A 21,627-nucleotide genomic window follows, 5' to 3' on the forward strand; every position below is an offset into this window, starting at 1 on the left:
GATCTCTGCACATCTGTACTATCTATCTATCTATCTATCTATCTATCTATCTATCTAAATATAGAAATAGAAGTTTCCTCTTTTTCCTCCATTAATATTAAACTACATGCGTGGTGTTTAAACTGAGTCTCAGCTTGCAGGGCTCCTCCTCGGGGTTCAGGGTAGATCAGTGGGTAAAGAGTCAGACAGCAGCAGGAATTTTGATGAGCGACGTCAGCAGAACCAGTCGGACCGGATCGAGCCGTGACACGCCTGCCCGCCTCAGAGACAGGTAGAGCCGGTCCGACACACAGGTGAGTCCCAAGCAGGTGTATAAATCAGTCCTCCGCAGTCAAGACAGTCGTTCCCGACACAGTCAAGATGTTTGTGCTGCTGCTGCTGGCCGGAGCGCTGCTGGGAGGATACATCGTCCTCACACAGACTCTCTTCAAAAGATCCAAATGTAAAGGAAACGCAGGGATGGCGGGAAAGACCGTCATCATCACAGGTGAGACTTTCTGACTGCGGAGGCGTCTTACTGCTGCTTTACAGGTAAAGAAATAAAGGTTAAAAAAAAAAAAGATTATTCACAGGTAAACTCTCTGATTTTTGTTATAGAGTGAGTCTGTAAATGCACAAAATACCATCAAAATCCCCCCGAATATGTCTTAACGTTTATTATCCGTCTATAAACAGTTAATAAATGGTTTATAACACATTATAATGTAGTTGTTAGCAGGTAGGCTATATGTGCTTATTAATGTAAACTATTAGTGTTTGCTGCTGTACAAACAGATGATGAATGACACAGTTGTAATAATAAAAAATATGTCTTAGTATAGTTAGAATTTATTAACATAATAATTATAAACTTAATATGTCATTACATGTTATGAGCTTGATGTAGTTAAAGTATTGCAGTAAAAGTACATAAGTATTATGAGCTTGATGTAGTTAAAGTATTGCAGTAAAAGTACATAAGTATTATGAGCTTGATGTAGTTAAAGTATTGCAGTAAAAGTACATAAGTATTATGAGCTTGATGTAGTTAAAGTATTGCAGTAAAAGTAGTGGTTTGGTCCCTCTGACTGATATATTATTATATATGACATCATTAGATTATTAATAGTGAAGCATCAGTGTTAGAGCAGCATGTTACTGTTGTAGCTGCTGGAGGTGGAGCTAGTTTACACTACTTTATATACAGTTAGCTAGTTTAGTCCAGTGGTTCCCAACCTAGGGGTCGGGCCCCTCCAAAGGGTCAGCAGATAAATCTGAGGGGTGGTGAGATGATTAATGGGAGAGGAAAGAAGAAAAAACAAAGTTCTGATACACAAATCTGTTTTCAGTTTTTGGACTTTTTCTCTAATCTTTGATTTTTGCTGAAATATTGGATCATTTGAACATTTATTGAAATGAAAGCATGTGAGAAGTTTAGAGGGAAAAATCACTATTTGGTGGAGCTGTTAACAACTCATAGACATGTGAAATGTGACCCCGACTACACACTGCTTTTTGTAAGACGTCAAAAGACAAAAAGGTTGGAAACCACTGGTTTCATCTTTAACAATGTGTTGTATTTTAAAAGCTTGTTATATTATCCATTGTGTCAAATCTTCATCTGAAAAGTAACTAAAGCTGTCAAATAAATGTAGTGGAGTAGAAAGTACAATATTTCCCTCTGAAATGTAGAAAGTAGCATCACATGGAAATACTCAAGTAAAGTACAAGTACCTTAAATACTGTATCTAAGTACAGTACTTGAGTAAATGTACTTAGTTACTTTCATCACTGCACATAAAGAACCACTGATCATTGTTCTCATTTATTACCACTAACACACTGTACATGTATTTCCATACAAACAATAGTTCATACTGTATTTATACTTGTGTACATAAACACATAATGGACATAAACTGTTTCCAGCTTTACGATGAAACCTTCATTTACTGACCATCACCTGAGAGCTGAACTGACAACTAGAGCTGCAACAATTAGTTGATGGATCAATTAGTTGATTGACAGATATTTTAATAAACAAATATCAATTCTCAGATTAGATGATTTAATGCTTTTCTTTGTCATATATGACAGTAAAATATCTTTGGGTTTTGGATTTGAAGACGTCACCTTTGACTCTGGGAAATTATAACATTTTTCACTATTTTCTGAGATTTTATAGACAAAACGATGTCTCTTAGTTTTTCTAAGAGATGAGTTCAGGTGTCCGTCTTCCGCCTCACCGTGTTTCCTTCAGTGTTTCACGTCCGCGTGTTTTTTCCCGCCACAGGAGGGAACACCGGCATCGGTAAAGCCACGGCTCTGCACCTGGCCAGGAAGGGAGCCAGAGTGATCCTGGCCTGCCGAAACCGGGACAAAGCCGAGGCCGCCATCGCAGACATACAACAGGTAAGAGAGAAGAAGATCAGGAAATCTACTCCTCGTTATGCTGGTTGAATTTCCTCTAAACTAAAGTATGGACATGTTCTGTCCAGTGAATTCACTGTGATGCCCTCCGAGGAGAACAAACCTTCATTCCTTCTGCTATTAGGCTGCTAAACGATCCACCTGAGGGTGCCAGAGTGTTGCTGAAGGCTTCATTCCTTTAAACTTATGCAAATTACTTTTGTTTTGTTTGCTTTTCGTCTGGTTCCTTGTGTAAACCTGCATTTACGGGGCGACCTGATGGTGCCAGAGTGTGTTTGCTGCTGGTGATCCTTGCAGCCGTGAGCTCTGTCGGCTCTGACATGTTGCTGCTCGCCTGTGAGTTTCTCTCGTGTGTGTGTCTGGTCAGACTGTAGAACCGATTCATCCTTCTGGGATTAATTAAGTCGTCTGAATCTGAATATTCTTCACAGCTTCAGTCTATGAAACCATTAAGCTGATAATTAGACTGACTTGTTATTTCATGAACTAACAAAATCAGTAAACGCAGCTAAACATTTGCTATATTTCATGTTTTGCTTTGTCTTCCTTTGAAATCTAGACATTAGGAGCCTGTTTTCTTGAAATTACAAATAAAAGAATAAAACATGAAAGTAATAATATTCTCTCCATCCCTCTGAATGAAATACACCTGAAAATGTTTTTTAATAAAGAGTAAAAGAAGCTCTCAACAACCGCTCTGCTCTCTCTGTTGAATTTATTTTTATGATTTGTTTTATTTTAATCTTTGTGTTATATATATATATATATATATATATATATATATATATATATATATATATATATATATATATATCTGTTGAATAATTCTGGTTAATATCCAACGTTTTCTCCACCTGACTTCCAGGAGACAGGAAGTACTGACGTGCTCTACATGCAGTTGGACCTGGCCAGTCTGAAGTCCGTCCGCTGCTTCGCTGAAACTTTCCTAAAAACTGAGTCCAGACTGGATCTGCTCATCAACAACGCTGGTACACAAACACACAAACACACAAACACACAAGCACACAAACACACAAGCACACATAACAGCGTTCAGAGAAGTTGATTCAAACCTGAACCTGAACATGGAGACTTAGTTAAAGAGAAGATCCAACACTGATTCTACTGTCAGTTTGAAGAGCTGCTGCTGCTGTCAGACGGGTGAACTGACGGTGAGTTATGACGCTGAGTTGACAGGTGCAATAATATGAACACCTGATACGCAGCTATGAGTTCATGTCATGATGAGTTTGACGAACGTTCACAGTAACAAAGATTCACAGATACGAACAGACGCTGATGAGATCTGCTGCTGCTGATTATCACTGAATTACTTTCAGTATTTTCAGTATTTTTTTAAAACAGAAATTGTATTTATAATCTTCATTAGATGAACAAATCAAACACAGTTTTAGCAGGTAAGATCTATTCATTTATTCAATTTTTCAAACTTATTGTACATATTCACTTATATTTGAGTAAATAAGTACACTTTTTCACTTATTTTATACATTTATTTAATAATTTTCAATATTTTTAACTTTCAAGCACATTATATGTAATATCTAATACTTTTTAAAGTATTGTGTACATTTAATTTTTTGATTAAGATGTTAGTTTTTGCATGTTTTTTTTAATTTAAAAAAGTATTTTTAATAGTATCTTTATTGTTGACAGAACAGCAAAGCAAGCATCTCCCTGAGCCAGGTAGTGCAAAATATAAGATAGAAGTGTTAATAAAATAGAATAAAATAGATATTAAGGAGACGGCCAACACTTATTTACACAGTAAAATAGATTAAAATAGTTATCAGGGATAAAATAAATATAAAAAATAGTCAGCACGTATTTACACACACAGTTATCAGTAATAGTTTCCATCATGCTGGAGGTCTTTGCTCAGATACACCTGTATGCAGGAGGTCACTGATTGGTCCCCGGTGATGCTGTGAGATCGGTGTGTCTGCTTCGCCTTCATGCAACTGTTTTTTTTAGATATTCCATGTTTTAGTATTTTACATATTAATATTCTTACATGTCATTGCACGCAGCCTGCTGTGTCAGTCTGAACTTACCTTGAGCTCCGTCCTGCAGGTCTGGTGGCTGACGGACGGACGGAGGACGGTTTCGGTATCCAGTTCGGGGTGAACCACCTGGGTCACTTCCTGTTGACCTGCCAGCTGCTGGACAGGCTGAAGGAGGCGGGCGGAGGACGAGTGATCACCCTGTCCTCCATGGCTCATCGCTGGGGACACATCGACTTCGAGGTGACAAACACAAGAACACGACATCAGTTTTATTATCAGGTTTATTAATCATTCTCTCTTAAAACCAGGAAATTTCAGCTCTGCTTCTCTGACCGGCTGTGATTTTTAATTTTCAACATGGCTAAACACACGTCCTCAGTCTCAGTCTGTCCAGGTGTGATGTTCTCTCAACCACGAATCATACATGGGTACTAGGGGTGTGCCCAAATACAAATACATTATTCGGCAAAGTACAAATAGTGGGTTTTTTTTTTTAACAAATATTTGTTTCATACAAATATTTTAAAAATGATTTGTTTTCGGGAAGAAAAAAAAAAACATGTTAAACACCAGCACACAGGTCGGTTACATCACTATCTCAGTGTCTCTCCTCTGCTCCGCTGTGACGTCTATCAGCAGGTCTCAACGAGGGGAGCCACATCCACCCGCTACATGACGCACATTTCTTAATTTGGATATCACTCCCGGAGTTGGGGGTGTTCCCCAGAGATAAAGCTGAGCTACTGACACAAATGAAGCGCTCCCAAGGGAACGCTTCATGAACACTTATTGTAGCACTTTAATTTTCTAAAATTAAAAGCGTAATAAAAACAAAAACAGGATTTTTAAACCTCTTTCCACTTTGAATTCGAATACAAATACTACTATACTAAATAATTTTGCTGCCTCAACAAATACAGATACAAATACAAATACTGGACCCTCTGCACAACCCTAGTGGGAACAGATTCCATTTTCAACACTCACAAGATTAACTTTTTTTTTTTTGCAATCACCATTCCAATCAAAACAGCCATTTTTTCATAGTTACTGACCAAACATAAGCAGCTTGTTGCTCCAGGAATGAACGGATCAGGTTCCCGATGCTTCCCAAAAGCCTCCCAGAAAACAATGAAAGATGCTTTTCCAATATGTGTAAAGTTTATGTGTTCTGTTCAGTTTGAGTGTATTTATTATTCTCTCACTTCAGTTATCAATCAATCAATCAATCAATCAATTTTCATTTATATAGCGCCAAATCACAACAAAAGTCATCTCAAGGCACTTTCCACATAGAGCAGGTCAAGACCGAACTCTTTAATTTACAGAGACCCAACAATTCCCCCATGAGCAGCACTTGGCGACAGTGGTAAGGAAAAACTCCCCTTTAACGGGTAGAAACCTCAAGCAGAACCCGGCTCTTGGTGGGAGGCCACAGTTACGGCTGTATACCGCTGTATCATCAGCATACTTTATCCAAAATCTGTTGGAATGCTGACTGATACAGTTGTTGGTGTATAAAATAAATAAAGTGGAGACAGAACGCAGCCTTAAAGGAGAGTCCACACAGCTTACTATCAGATCTTTCACTTGTTGTGTCCTGGATTACTGAACAGACTGAGGAACATTCTGCCTGTCAGCATCACAGCTGCCTCTAGGTGTGACATGATGTCGTATTAACGCTGTTGCACAAAGACATTCCTTCGTACCTGCGTGCTCTCTGCGTTGAACATTCCTCACTCACATGCCCGTCACCTGTCTCAGGTGTTGATGAAGCTGTCTATGTGTGTTCAGGCTCTGATGGTGAACAAACACCTGGGGACCGGCAGCTACAGCTGGCAGTTCTTTCAGGCTTACTGCAGCAGCAAACTGTGCAATGTGCTCTTCACCCACGAGCTCGCCAAGAGGCTGAAAGGAACCAACGTCACCTGCTACAGCGTCCACCCAGGTAACACACTTACCTGTCCCTTAAAGGGCAACTCAGTATGTTTACAGGTGTTCTTTGTGAATAAAAAGTAGTGTTTATATATATATATATATATATATATATATAATCTGACAGGTTGCCACAAATGATGTCACTTCTTGGTGGTCAAGTTGCATTGTGGGTAATGTAGGCGCCAGATTTTGGCAAGGAAGAAGAATGTGTGGAATAAAAAAGACGATATCTTTGGTTCTGCAGCAGACTTTGATTTGATTTGATTGTAATTCAGACAACAGCCAAGAAAACACAACTAATGTTATAGGAGTTCAATGCTAAATCTGTACTTTGAGTACTTCTTAATGCACCTTAATGTTGCTCGTCTTTATTTGTTTGAGCCCTTTATTTACACATCACATAATTTACATTTCTGTTTTTCATTTTCCTAATCCTCCATCAGTTTCAGGTGCAGGTATCTCATACCATCATATTGTATCTTATTGTGTCATATCTTGTCATATCAGTTGCTCTTTAAACTGTGATGTTGTTTTCTGCAGCTCTCAGTATATTTTTCGTTGTTTTGAACATGTGTATCCTCGCCGTCTCCCCCTGCAGGCATCGTGAAGACCGAGCTGTCCAGACACGTCAGCCTGTGGCAGATGCTCTTCATCGAGCCCGTTGCCCGGCTGCTGTTCCTGGACACAGAGGCTGGCGCTCAGACCACGCTGCACTGCGCCCTGCAGGAGGGAATCGAACCTCTGAGCGGGCGTTACTTCACCTGCTGCGCCGCACAGGAAGTGTCTGCCCGAGCCCGAGACGACGCCGTGGCCAGAAAACTGTGGGAGATCAGCGAGAGGTTCAGCGGACTCTCTTAAGGCGGACTGACCATGAAAGACTTTAAGATATTTACTTTATATACTTTAAAAGGATTATTGTCCATAAGCAAAGAACTCCCTTTGTGAAAACTGTCACTCAGGTGTTAAAGTGTGATTTTTATGTCCTTTATTTTAATGTAATAATAATAATAATAATACTTTGTGGATGTCTTCTATTAAAGTGTCACATTATTTGAAAGTAACACCACAGGTTGGTTTTATTGGTGAGACCAGAATGAAGCAACACTAATCCTCCTTTATGTAGATAAAACAAGGTCGTATAACAACACTTACTCCTGTTCTTCTTCAAAGACTCTTCTAATAGTCTGGATAAAAAAAATATTCTGTCCTCTGCACAACTCCTCCAGTGCACTGAGCCGGTCACGGTGCAGTGTCCAGGCAGAGCGTTTTCCATGCTGATGGAGTACGGCTCTGATGAAGTCAGTTAAAATGCTGAACAAAGTCTTTCTGAGCATTAAAATATTGGATTAAACAGTCCATTTTTTTATTATAAAAGTATTTGTTTTTCAGGGTAAACAAACATAAAACAAATAACAAATACTCAGAGACGCAGTTACTTTGCACCAACTGGAAGCTTCACATGCAACTGATTTCACTGATACATCACAGTACATTAAATTAAAATATATCACATATTAACTGACATCAATATTACGTTCAATAATACAGGTCTATTCCCAAACAGCAGGTCTAGACTATGGTGCTGATTAATATTGAACTTTAACACACAATATGTCATTTCTGCCACTCAATCAAAACAATAACAAGAGACAGAGTTTGATGATATCGTGAAGTAGCGTGGGATCATGGGAGTTGTTAGGATTATTTCATCGTTCATCGTTCAGGATGTTGTTGTTAGATGAATTATCCTCAGAGGTCTCCTCCTCTCCAGAACAAACGGACGGTAATAAAACCGGTATAAAGACTGAATAAAGCAGTTTCACGTTAAAAATCAGTGTTTCCACGACACTGTTTGGCGGACACAGGATGTCCAGAGGGGCTGTTAGCCGAGCTACTGCTAATGTTTACTCAGCTTGTTTCTCTGATAACTTAAAATCCAGATGTCCAATGACTTAAATCCTTCATCTAGTTAAAAGATACAGTCAAAAACAACCAAGATCTAAAAGGTTTATCATAAAAATGTGGCTTAAAACTGAATAAAAGTCAATTCATGACAGTTTCTGGCGGGCAACCACAACGCCGATGTATTATCTTGTGCATGTATACTCCGTGCAACGTCATTGTGGTGGACAACCACAATGCCAATGCTAGCACAAAAGATGATGATCATCTTGTGCACGTATACTCTTTGGTAGAGAGATATGACACCATTGACAGGCGACCAATGAAACAGACCGTTACCTTGATTAAAATGATTTTTCTGGGTTTGAAAATTATTGGAAACATTTGGGATAATGTAAGTAAACAACTCAACAAAATATATAACACAGGTCTAGTTGTTTTATGGCGGAATAGTTACATATTATAGCTTTAAAGTAAACAATTTATATATGTGGGTATGATAATCGGTTGACTGTATTTCTTCTTTTCTATTTCTTCATCTCTCAATTTATCCGACTGGACAAAAAATGGAACGGACTGGAAAAAATGCTAATGACGGTGCTTTTCTGCTTTGAGTTGAATTTTTTTCAACTCGAGGCTTTCAGGGCGCTCCAGCAAAAAAAAAAAAAAACATGTTCAGAAATATAAAGATGTGAGCAAAAAGCTTCACTGCGATTGAAAACAATTACAAAAAGCAGCCTGGTTGGAGCGGAGTCACCTGTGGTTACTGGTGATACTGGTTTGGTCAGTGTGAACAGTGATTCAGTGAAACCAGCTCAGTTTACAGATTTGTACTCAACACCTCTAATCTGATTTTCATTCTTTGGCCGGTTAAGGTTCAGTCATCTCAGCATGTCTTTGACCTGTGTTACAGTGACAAATATTTTCATGCTGTGAACCTGGAAAACTCACAAGTGGCAAAGTGTGTAGCATCACAATGACAACCAGCAACTGTGCACTGTCATCCCATTAGCTGCAGCATAACTGCATATTTATCAGGGTTTTTAAAAGGATGACCCATTAATGATCTGAGGCTTTACCACCACCAAGAGAGTCCAATCAAACAGTGAACACTACACTGGATCAGTGGAGCCGGCTAACAACAGCACAATTCCAGCGTCATCTGTTTCTTCTTGGTCCTGTTTTGTTTTAGTTCTTGTCTGTCTTCTCTCTGCAAATAGGACACATACAACAGTCAGTGACAGCGTGGAGTCCTCCAGAACACAACCAAAGGCAAACAAACACAACCTAAAACTCTTTTCAGACATGGAATATGTAACATTACTAGCTTCACCTGTTAAAGTGATGATAGACAACGTTTATGTTCCTTACAGCTTCATTAAGACATGACAGGACGGAGACACAATGCTTGATGGTATTTAGCACCTGATGAGACATATTAATGATATGACCATTAATTATTATTACCTTCATCTTTGTGTGGCTGGTAAAACTCATCCTGTTTGATAGGCTGGTTCTGGTCATTTTGGTACCTGTGGCCCATCTTAGGTTTGAGGTCATGAGGACTGCACTCAGCTGTTTCGTCCTCAGGCATGTTGGCTGGGATTTGATAGTCAAGCTTTTCAGCAGACTTCTCCCTCTGAGCTTGGAGCAGCTTGGAGACTGAGGACAACAAACCACAACATCAATGGTAAAAACAGCAGTGGTCGCAGTAATATGGAGGCAGGAGGATTGGTCGACACCAGCCAGTCCCTCCAGGATTCTGCAATTGCAATAATTCACACTAATTCAAGAAACATCTGCTATCTTTGCAAGAACCTGCAATATTGCTAAATTGCTGCACTTTTTCCGCATGAAATGACCAACTCAACAGACCGCTTGTGATTTGGACCAATTGTCACATTTTTTTGTCGTGATAACTAACGTCATCACAGCATTCAGCAAGGATTCAGGTGGAAGATGGACAAATCTCACCTGCCAGCAAAAATGATGCCATAGACTGAGCAAAACAATTCCCAAATGTTTTACAGGACAGTGGAGGGAAACTGTTTAGTAGTTCTTGTAACATTGTGATCAACCACAAACATAAATCTTCACTGGACAGTCACCCTAACCCTAACCCCCTAACTCTAACCCTAACCCTAACCCCCTAACTCTAACCCTAACCCTAACCCTAACCCCCTAACTCTAACCCTAACCCTACCCTAACCCTAACCCCCTAACCCTAACCCTAACCCCCTAACCCTTACCCTAACCCTAACCCCCTAACTCTAACCCTAACCCCTAACCCTTACCCTAACCCTAACCCCCTAACTCTAACCCTAACCCCTAACCCTTGCCCTAACCCTACCCTTGCCCTAACCCTATCCTAGCCCTAACCATCTGCAATGAATAAACAACACAGGCAAATCACTGTGACTGAAGTGGCTGCATCAAGGTCTGTGAAGAAACTGAACTGTAGTTTCATACATGAGTTGTATATACCCTCATAGGTGTGAGTGGTTGCACTTTGTTTTTCATTTAACCTGCGCTATACCTGAACGTTGCAAATTGTATCGCAATTTTTGAGAAAAGCTTCTGCAAATTCAAACATTTTTGCTGCAATAATCACAGAATAACTCCTGGAGGGACTGAGTAACCTCTGAGCTGTCTCTATAGTACGGACCTTGGACGCGGTACAGCACAACTTTCCGTGTCAGGATGACTCCGTCCATGCAGGCACTGCAGATGTATGTCCCTCTGTCACTGTACCCAGAGTTATGCACAGTCACACTGAGGTCTTTGGATTGCAGTGGGTCCTTGTTCATTTCTGTGCGACCTCTGTAATACTCGTCTTGCTTGTCAGGTTGCTCTTGGCCGTTCTCATACACACAGACCATCATGGTTTTGAGGTCAGAGCGCTTCCACTCCACTGTGGCGTCGGCAGGCAGCTGAGCTGTAGTTTTGAAAGGTAGTGTGACGGATTCGGCCCATTCCCCGACCTTCACCTCCTCCTGGACGGCTGAGAAACAACAAACCACAACATCAACGGTACAGACAGCAGCAGCAGTGATACTGATGGTAAGAGTATCACCTACAGTACTGACCTTTGACCCGAAGTTGCACTACTTTCTGTTCTTGGATATCTTTGTCCTTGTGGACGGTGCAGATGTAGGTGCCATTGTCCCCATAGCAAGGCTTTCTCAGGGTCAGACTGAGGTCCCCAGTTTTCAGTGGTTTTTCATTCATGTTTGTGCGACCGCAGTAAAATTGGTCCTGTTTGTCAGGATGGTCACTGGCATTATGAAAAACATGGACCTTCATGAGTTGCAGGCCACAGCGGCTCCACTCCACTGTGATGTCCTCATGCAGCTGAACTGTGGTTTTGTTAGGAAGCGTAACAAACTCCACCCCCTCTTCTACCTCCACCTGTGGGACTGAGACGACAACAAAACACAATAGCAGATGTGCAAACAGATACACTGTATTAGAGGTCTACATAGGTCCTCTTGGTACCTAGTAACTGAGACCTGACCCTGGATCTGAGTCCCAAGTCCAAAGTCTGCAGGACAGGCACAGGACAAAAAGCAGCAACAAAAGAAAAGAGAGGGCGCCACACACTGAAATTCATAAACTCCCAAGTTTTCATTAATGCAACATTTCAGCCTGCAAGGTCTTCATCAGGTTTGCAACTTGGGAGCAAATGTTAATGTGCGGCAGCTTCTCCTTTTCCTTTGCAACCACATCAACTGGCCTTAAAGGAAGTACAGGAAATCTCCCTGACGCCACGTCTACACAGAAAGTCTTTCAACTGTGTATTTCAGTCATTTGCCTCACGAGTGTCTGAAGGAACAGATACACTTCTATTTTAATTAATACAGCTTATGTTTCACTCACGCTGTTTGTATGAAAATGCGACTCAAAGCATGTTTTTAGACTTCTAGATTATTTTCTTCTGTTTGAGTGTAACCACAGTGATGTACTGAGTAAAGAAGCACGTCACTGACATGTCGATCTGAAAGCAGCCTAATGCTATTCTATTGCATAAAAATGAAGAAAATGCTATTCTTCTGGCCCACAAAAATCTATGCAGCTGATCAGGAAAGGCCCGGAGTAAAGATACATTTCATTTGCATTACGCTATGTCTACAGAGGATGCGTTCAGGCACAGTATTGAGTGCAGCTCACCCACATTTTGGCAGCACTCTGAGCCCAACACACAATCACTGTAAAGTGTGAGTGAAATACGAGCCAGATAGACAGCTGTGCTGAATAAAATAGAAGCGTCTGTGTTTTGTCAGACACACTTGTTGCTGAAATGCTTTCTGTGTAGACAGAATAGTGAAGCCATCAGCCTTCTAATCAATCACATACACACAACATACCTGTAATAATCTTGTTCCAGAAATAAACCCAAATACCCAACAGACCCAAAGCGCCAACAAGGACAACAGCCAGGAGAACCAGGATAGCCCGGGCCTCCGCTGGGAAAGTGTACTGTTCTGTGGGGAACAAACACAACAACATGAGGTTAACTAACATGTTGTCCTATCCTTATCAATTAAAGTCCCTGAGAACTTATTTTCTAAATCAGCATCTTACTATGAACAATTTGATCTTAAACAAACACACAACATTTTCTGCCAAACACTTATTTTACATGAGAGATTTCTGTATTTGTCTTTTTGTAATTTCTTTACTCACTGATCATAAGTGGGGGCCTCATGTATTTCTGTACGTGAATCAGAGGTTAATGACATTTGAATCAAAATGTGATGACAGTTGTCGGGCCACATCGACACAGTCCTGAAGAAGCAGATTAATGATATGATGAATGAAATTATATATTATAAATGAACCTAAGGATATCTGTAATATCACACTGTGTCAGTTTGTTGACAGAAGTCACATCCTGTAACGCTGCATTCAGGGCACATAGGAAAGATGGGAGAGAAGAGTTTCCAGTCTGCAAATATTATTCACATCAGCTTTCAGGTTGTAAACAGAACTTGTGAAAGTGAGATTTGATGCTGCAGGCTGTGATTTCTCTGACTTCTGTGACCAGATGTGAATAATTATATGTTCAGTTTATAGTTTAATCATATTATGACTGGATTTGATGGAGTCCACATGTGTTTAATTTAGTGTTGATGTTCAAATATAAGTTTTTTAGTAAAAACTGTAACACTGTAAACTTCAGCAAACATCTATTACGGCGTCTTCACGGCTTCAAACTGGAGTCAACATGTTGTTTCCTTCTGATTTAAAGCAGTTCAATAAACTAAAACGAGAGTTTATTGAGCTAGTTTTTGGGTGTCGGGTCCATCCATATCTCTGATTGGTTATTCCTTCATGTGATCAATCATGTGATCAGTTGAGTGAAAGTGACTTTTCCATGTTGCTGTGAATACGTCACTTGATAAAAGTGTCTTATTGTTCACACTCAGCCAGAAACTCTTTCACTCTGAACTTTGTACTTGAGAGTTTTCTTAAGTGTCGTTCAGAGTTTGATGAAGACGAGTTTGTAAAGTTTAAATCCAGACTTGATTAAAACTTCTTGTGACTGATTTTGTTGCGGTGCTGAAGAGTTTTTGTCATTTATATTAATCAGCAACAAAGAAATGCATCTAAAACAGTGGTGATTAGTTTCCTGACAGCTGTGATTGATTTATTGAACCATCACAGGTAACGTTACTCCACCTTTTCTACTGCAGAAGTCATTCAGGAATCATTTGATCAAAACTCTGCACATATGAGACGCTGAGTTCAGTTCAATCGTAATAACATTTGAATGGAGAGTGTGAGCAAACCGCTGGGTGCTCGGGCTCTAATAAAGGAAAAACTCCCTTCCCCTCATAGGTCATCCCCACTACTGAATTATAAATATAAGACCTATAATTATTGTAAAATAAATGATAATAACACCAAACTTCATTCAAAGTCTGTATATAATGTACTGTATGTATGTAGGCCTTTCTGCTGTATCCTACAAAAATGAGCTGCATTAAACCCCCACACCAGTGACAACTGGTGACTAAAAAATTGAGGAGGACAGGAGGAAAACCAACATACTGCATCAAACTATATCATTGTCCCCCACCTGATGAAATTGGTGGGGTGGGGGGCAATTTTATATCCCAGTAAAACAATTTGCTTTTAAAAACAAAAACCCCTGAGTGGTGTAAAGGCTGTGTCTTTAAAGACATTTAGCATATACATATTGTTTCTAAACAAAGAAGAGCTCATTTTAGCCGTGGACTGGTTCAGATGTGTGATTTTACCAACAAAGTGAAATTTAAATTTATAGTATTGTTCTATTGTGACAACAGATTTATGTTCTCATCAAAAACAGACAAGATATCACATGATTTACACGTGTTTCCTGTGTATTTTCTTAGTATACAGAAATATATAAAGTACCACAGAGCTTATAATGTGATACAGGAACAGATCAGTGCTGAATACTAGAAAGACTGAACACTAAAAACATTCACAGATCTAAAAGTGTAGGTTCACATCAGAAAGTATTAATGCATGTATCAAATACATGACTTACACACTCGTATCTATGTGCATGACATACAAAATATAGTCTACAAAGCTGACATGTTAACACTAGGGGTGCAACGGATCACAAAACTCATGGTTCAGATTGTATCATGGATTTGAGTCGTGGATCAGATCATTTTTAGGATCAGCAAAAAAAAAGGGGAGACAAATAAAACTTTGTTTTCTATTTATTCTGTAACACACTTACAGCCAGAAACAGCAATGAACTTTTGCCCATGGTCTTAAATGAGAACATTCAAGACAAACAACATTTAAGATGTCCAATGTTTAAATAAAATAAAATAAAATATATAAAATATTCAATGCTCAATTATTGTAATATGAGGCATGATACCTTCCTCTTTTAAACACAGTAATAAATGAAACAGCCTCTGTCCACATCATCAAAACTTGATGATAACTTAGAAACATGAACACACGTCTTGTCCTGCAGCATGTTGAACGAGCCACCAAACAAACATTCACCGCTAACGTCAGTTAGCAGCTAGATGCTAATTAGCTGCTCAGCTGCAGCACATCAAACAGCTTGTAAACATACCTACAGATGTCACTTCGGACCCTTTAGATGCTGGTTTGATTGTTACCCTTCAAAATAAAGTCTGAAATGACTTCTGTCTATTTGAGTTTACAGAACTCAGCTGTGTCTTCAACAAAACAAAGACAAAGTCCAGCATAGAGAGGCTGAGTGAATGTGGTCTGGACTCTGTGGAGGAGAGTCATGGTTTCAGAGACGCTGTAGAAGGACAGAATACCTGCTCTGTGATCCAGGTACACTCCTACTCTGGAGGAAACAGGACCCTGGACGCGAGTTGAGATATGGTTGAACCAAAATTTATAACTGTCAGTGCCACACACTAACATCCAAGATTTGTCATTGAGTCCAAGTGTACAGTCAAATCCGTCTCTGCTGATATTCTTGTATGCGACTGCTACACGAATGTCTCCCCCTCTCCACTCCACCTCCCAGTAACAACGTCCAGTCAGACTCTCTCTACTCAGAACCTGCAAACTTTCAGTGAACCTGTCTGGGTGACTAGGATATGGGTGTATTTGACTCGTTCGTTCTGCTTTTCTGTTCCCATCAGATAATAACAGCTGTGTGCTTGCTGTGTTTGGATCCAGAGTGATTTCACGTGAATATCTTAAGAATCCAGCTCTGGTCTTGGGTTCTGGTTCTGGCAGTAAAAAGTCCACGTCAGTCCCTGTCAGTGAGATGTTTGTCCATTTCTCCCTCAGGATGTCCTGTAGTTGATCTCTGAGCTCTGACACAGCTGCTGTCACATCCTCAAAGTATCTCAGAGGACGGATATTGATGCTGGATGAGTCTGTAGGTGCACTGAGTTGTGACAGTGAGGGGTAGTTGAGTAGAAACTGGTTGTGATCCTCTGTGTGTGAGAGCTGCTTCAGTTCAGCATCTTTCCTCTTCAGCTCAGTGATCTCCTGCTTCAGCTTCTCCTGAAGCTCTTTGACTCGACTCACTTCAGTTTCCTGCTGGGATCTGACCTGCTGCTTCACATCAGAGCTTCTTTTCTGGATGAGACTGATCAGCTCAGTGAAGATCTTCCCACTGTTCTTCACTGCTTTATTAGCAGAGCGGTTGACGGCCTCCACCTCCTGTTGAAGCAGCTTCACATCTTTCTCTCTGTCCTGGATTCTCTGCTGGATATTTTGTCGACTCACCTCGAGCTCTCTCTGCCTCTCAGTCCTTTCTGCTGCAGCTGAGACTGTGTCGTGGCCTTTATGTTCATCCACAGAGCAGATAGAACAGATACTCTGCTGATCAGTACGGCAGAACATCTTCATCACCTCATCATGACGAGAGCAGATGTTCTCCTGGAGTTTCTCCGAGGGGTCGACCAGCTTGTGTTTCTTTAACGGAGCTGCATCATAATGAGGCTGGAGGTGATTCTTACAGTAAGAGGCCGAACAAGTCAAGCAGGACTTGAGGGCTTTCAGCTTCCTCCCAGTGCAGACATCACAGGCCACATCTTCAGGTCCAGCATAGCAGTGATCAGCAGGAGCAGCTTGGAGTCCAGTCTTCTTCAGCTGCTCCACTAAATCTGCTAACATGGTGTTTTTCACCAGGACAGGCCTCGGTGTGAAGGCCTGTCTGCACTGAGGGCAGCTGTAGATCTTCCTCTGATCCTCTCCATCCCAGAAGCTTTTAATACAGCTCATGCAGTAGCTGTGTCCACAGGGAATAGTCACCGGATCCTTCAGTAGATCCGGACAGATCGAACAGCTGATTGTTTCTCGGTCCAGCTGAACTCCTTTCTGCTCCATTTCAGCTCTCAGTAGCAACGACTGTCTGAGTTTCACATCCGGGAAGTGAAACAAGTCTGAGCTCTGATCTGAACAACATGTGTCTCTGCAGTGAATGCAGCCTGACATGTTGGTTAGACCCATCTATAAACTGTAGATCTGAAGGGGAGGGAACCAGGAAGTATGAGCACAGAGTGGAGCTTGTTGTGTTTGAAAGAGCAGGGAGGGTTTATCAGGACGAGGAGCAGCACTGTGAATTAAAACTGATTTACAGTGAAGTCTCAGTTGAAACCTGCTCACCATGAAAACATTTTTACATTTAGCTGTAAAATACTTGTTGGTGTGTCAGGGTTTGGTGATGCTTCCACACTGCAACAGATTTCACATGTTTTTATCATGTTGTTTCTCTGCAGCAGCGCTGTGTTTGAAATAAAAGCAGGTAAAACCAGAGAGTTCATCTTATCCAGCAACACTCTGCTGATAAATGTCGACCTTTGACAGTCACATGACCCTCTGTAGAAACTGTCAGCAGCAGCGCAGGAAGAAATATTCAGATCCTTTACTGCAGTAAAAGTACCAATACAGCAAAGTAAAAATACTCCATTACAAGTAAAAGTCCTGCATGAAAAATCCTACGACAGTAAAAGTACATAAGTATTATGAGCTTGATGTAGTTAAAGTATTGCAGTAAAAGTACATAAGTATTATGAGCTTGATGTAGTTAAAGTATTGCAGTAAAAGTAGTGGTTTGGTCCCTCTGACTGATATATTATTATATATGACATCATTAGATTATTAATAGTGAAGCATCAGTGTTAGAGCAGCATGTTACTGTTGTAGCTGCTGGAGGTGGAGCTAGTTTACACTACTTTATATACAGTTAGCTAGTTTAGTCCAGTGGTTCCCAACCTAGGGGTCGGGCCCCTCCAAAGGGTCAGCAGATAAATCTGAGGGGTGGTGAGATGATTAATGGGAGAGGAAAGAAGAAAAAACAAAGTTCTGATACACAAATCTGTTTTCAGTTTTTGGACTTTTTCTCTAATCTTTGATTTTTGCTGAAATATTGGATCATTTGAACATTTATTGAAATGAAAGCATGTGAGAAGTTTAGAGGGAAAAATCACTATTTGGTGGAGCTGTTAACAACTCATAGACATGTGAAATGTGACCCCGACTACACACTGCTTTTTGTAAGACGTTAAAAGACAAAAAGGTTGGAAACCACTGGTTTCATCTTTAACAATGTGTTGTATTTTAAAAGCTTGTTATATTATCCATTGTGTCAAATCTTCATCTGAAAAGTGACTAAAACTGTCAAATAAATGTAGTGGAGTAGAAAGTACAATATTTCCCTCTGAAATGTAGAAAGTAGCATCACATGGAAATACTCAAGTAAAGTACAAGTACCTCAACATTGTACTTAAACACAGTACTTAAGTAAATGTACTTAGTTACTTTCCACTGCTGCCTTTGACCTCTGACCTGTATTTACAGAAGGAGGGTTAGAGTTTGTTCCTGACCTGTGACCAGCAGCTCTACATCTGTCCGCATTACTTCATATCCGCTGCTGTGGATGCTGCAAGTGTAGTTTCCGCTGTCACAGAGGCGGGGTTTCCTCAGAGTGAGGCTCAGGTCTCCAGTTTCTACAGCATCAGCTGACATCAGCGTCCGGCCGCTGTAACGCTGGTTCTGACCATCAAGCTTATCACCATCCTCCTCGTGCTGGTGGACAGTCGTGGGATTAAGATCGAGACGGCTCCACACCACTATGGGGTCCTCAGGTAATAAAGTAGAGAACAGGCAGGGCAGCAGGACAGACTCCGCCCCTTCATACACCTCAACACCCGAGGCATGCTGGGAAACTGGGAGGACATACACAGACATATAGGGTTAACCTCATTTGCCTTCTTCAGGCGTGACCTGGATATTGCTGTGGTTTGCCAGCATCAAGGATGTCCCACCTCCCTTATTCCTGTTTGAGTAATACTCAGCAATGATGTGGGTCAGACCTGCATCTGTGATGTATCTAAATGGGTCAGTGTGGCTGTATATGTCGTGTCCTTCGCCTTGTTTAGTGTTTGTTAATTGAAAAAGAACGGGCGATCAAGGGTGAGTGAGCATATACAGAGAAATGTGATACTAAAACTTTAAAGTTTAGTTCCAGTCGTAAACCTGTTTTTCTTGTTCTTCTTTTACTGTGCAGAGTTTCTCTGAGCTCACCTTAGATCTCAGTTTAATACCTGGATGTACCTGCAGGATTTATGACATCACCACCATCCAGTATGCAAATTATACAAGTGTGATGTGGAAACTTGAAACCTCCAGAGCACAAACACAGTGAAGGAGGAGACATCTGGTGTCCAATTTAGAAACCAACAATATTTACAGATTCACAGATTCTGGATTTTTTAATGAGAGAAAGAGATGTTAAGAATTTTTATCTAGATAATTGAACTTTGCTGAAAAAACATTTCAGACACAAATTATTATTCAAAGTGGGGGTATTTTCTTATATCTTAAAATATATCTGGAGGAGATTTTTAACTTTTATCTGGTAATAATTGGATGTAATTCGGTGGTTTATTTGAACTTGATGTTCACTGAACTGTGAAATCATTACAGGTCATCAGCTGCACTCTGTTTATTTTAACAAGTCATTTACAGTTTGTGTTTAGTTGCATTTACCTTCATATTAAAGTCAAACAGCTGCATCAACACTACCTGCTGCACTTCTCTCTCCTCACAGCTTCTCCTGGCTGATGTTGTACATCTTATTACATTTGAAAACATCATGAGTTTTGCTTTGTCAGCATTTAAAACAAGTTTTAAATCACACAGAGCACATTGTGTCAGTTGTAGCTGACAAAGAGCCTTGTTTGGTGTAGACGCAGAGCAGTATATCACAGTATCATCAGCATAAAAGAGGAAATTTGCTGTTGATATATATATTATATATATACAATAGTAGTGGTCCCAGGGCCGATCCCTGGGGCACGCCCTTGGATACACGAAGGGAGCTAGAAGTGACACCTTCTGCCTGCACACACTGAGATCTGCCTGACAGATCATTTTCAAACCAGACAGTTTGTTCTGACAGTCCTGTACTGATAAATCTTTGCTTCAATATCACATGATCCACAGTGTCAAATGCTTCAGATAAGTTAATAAAAAGGGCTGCCCAATGTTGCTTGTTGTCTAGAGATTTGATAAAATCATTTATTACGTTTATGGTGGCTGTAGTTGTGCTGTTTTTTTACTAAAAACTGATTCAAAATCAGATAAGAACTCTTTCAGTTGTTCACTCACTACGTACTGTATATCACAAGATATTCCAGTGGTAATATGTTTTTTGTCTTGTTTTTTTCCTTAATAATCTGTCATCTGGGTGAGTTTTGTTTATTCCAAGAAAATATAATCACAGAGCCGTTAAACAGAGATTAAGACAATAAAGATTAGAGAAAGATGAAGTAATTAAGAGTTTGAATGTTCCAGGCAGTGGCTGCTGCTTGGTCTGTGTGCAGATTGTCCTCCTGGTCTAGAAAACCTTATGACTCTTATTTTAGCTGCTGTGTGTGTCTGCAGATAAATGAGGCTAAATTCAACTTGTCTTCATTTGGAAAGCAGCAGGGATCATGAGAACACAACAAGGAAGGTTTTCTTACCATGCACATGGATCACAAACATCACAAACACCTTCATCTTCATCGTCCTGGAAAAACAACGAACAAACAATCCAGAATCCTGATTTTATTGTCTTCTTCCAAACCACGATTCTGTCACTTCTCTCCTCCCAATAAACTAATGGCAACGAAAAGTTTACTTTCAGTTGCAGGAATGTCGAATATCAAGTTGAGGCAAGGCAAGTTCATTTGTATAGCACCTTCCAACAAGGCAATTCAAGGCAATACATAAAACATCAAGACAAGATGTAAAAAACAACAACAACACAACAAACAACAAACACAAAACAATATAAAAAGATGGTATAAAAAGACATAAATAGGATTTAAAGAGAATTTAAAAAAAGCTAAAATAGGATTTTTAAAAAAATGAACTGGAGAATAAAAGTTATGCAGTGCAAGATATGAACAAATAGTCCCAAATTCAATTTATTAAAAAGGCCTGGATAGGATATTAGCCTGTAATTGTTCATTAATTAGATGTACGGACGTTCTTTTAAAGACTAGATTGATGACTGCTGTTGTTTTCAGAGCATGTGGGAAGCAGCAGAAGACAGGTGTTGACTATTTACAGGTAATCTGATACAAAATGGTGACTTGAATTGGTTTTAAGTGGACACAATGACAGCTTGGCCAAAAGAATCCCATCATCCTTTGCTCTCATTGTTTTTGTCTTCACTTGTAAAGGAAGGTGTGTTCAGAGGAGGGAATGCTAGATGTAGTTAAACTGAAGGAAAAGTTCAGTTCAGATTCCAAACTGCAGTTTAAACACTGACTTCACATTCAGGTGGAACAGAGAACACAAACCTCACTGAACTCACTGAGTTGAGTGACTCTGACTCTTTGGGTTTCTGTGACTC

At 40.1% G+C, this 21,627-nt stretch overlaps 2 protein-coding genes across 2 annotated transcripts; one reads left to right on the top strand and one right to left on the bottom strand.

Moving 5' to 3' along the window:
- Nucleotides 1-88: 88 nt before the first annotated feature.
- On the top strand, nt 89-7,651 carry LOC122998887 (dehydrogenase/reductase SDR family member 13-like). The gene is made up of 6 exons (XM_044375948.1): nt 89-487; nt 2,273-2,391; nt 3,275-3,398; nt 4,504-4,676; nt 6,231-6,384; nt 6,973-7,651. The coding sequence occupies exons 1-6, from the start codon at nt 361-363 to the stop codon at nt 7,230-7,232; spliced, it is 957 nt and encodes a 318-aa protein (XP_044231883.1). The 5' UTR covers nt 89-360; the 3' UTR covers nt 7,233-7,651.
- Nucleotides 7,652-7,737: 86 nt separating this feature from the next.
- LOC122998880 (E3 ubiquitin-protein ligase TRIM47-like) lies at nt 7,738-17,414 on the bottom strand. Its single transcript, XM_044375935.1, has 6 exons — nt 15,578-17,414; nt 12,641-12,757; nt 11,363-11,692; nt 10,942-11,277; nt 9,744-9,938; nt 7,738-9,486 (listed from the first exon to the last, which is right to left on the bottom strand). Exons 1-6 carry the CDS (start codon nt 17,229-17,231, stop codon nt 9,389-9,391), a joined length of 2,730 nt encoding a protein of 909 aa, XP_044231870.1. The 5' UTR covers nt 17,232-17,414; the 3' UTR covers nt 7,738-9,388.
- Nucleotides 17,415-21,627: the final 4,213 nt, after the last annotated feature.

This window comes from Thunnus albacares, chromosome 15 (assembly GCF_914725855.1).
Source record: "Thunnus albacares chromosome 15, fThuAlb1.1, whole genome shotgun sequence".
NCBI classification, from domain to species: domain Eukaryota; kingdom Metazoa; phylum Chordata; class Actinopteri; order Scombriformes; family Scombridae; genus Thunnus; species Thunnus albacares.

Coding starts and splice junctions, on each gene's coding strand:
- LOC122998880 (XM_044375935.1), bottom strand. CDS start 17,231: ATGGGTCTAACCAACATGTCAGGCTGCATTCACTGCAGAGACACATGT. Junction 12,758..15,577: donor GTACCTGGATCACAGAGCAG/GTATTCTGTCCT, acceptor TGTTCCCCACAG/AACAGTACACTTTCCCAGCG. Junction 11,693..12,640: donor CTGGAACAAGATTATTACAG/GTATGTTGTGTG, acceptor TTGTCGTCTCAG/TCCCACAGGTGGAGGTAGAA.
- LOC122998887 (XM_044375948.1), top strand. CDS start 361: ATGTTTGTGCTGCTGCTGCTGGCCGGAGCGCTGCTGGGAGGATACATC. Junction 488..2,272: donor AAAGACCGTCATCATCACAG/GTGAGACTTTCT, acceptor TTCCCGCCACAG/GAGGGAACACCGGCATCGGT. Junction 3,399..4,503: donor TCTGCTCATCAACAACGCTG/GTACACAAACAC, acceptor TCCGTCCTGCAG/GTCTGGTGGCTGACGGACGG.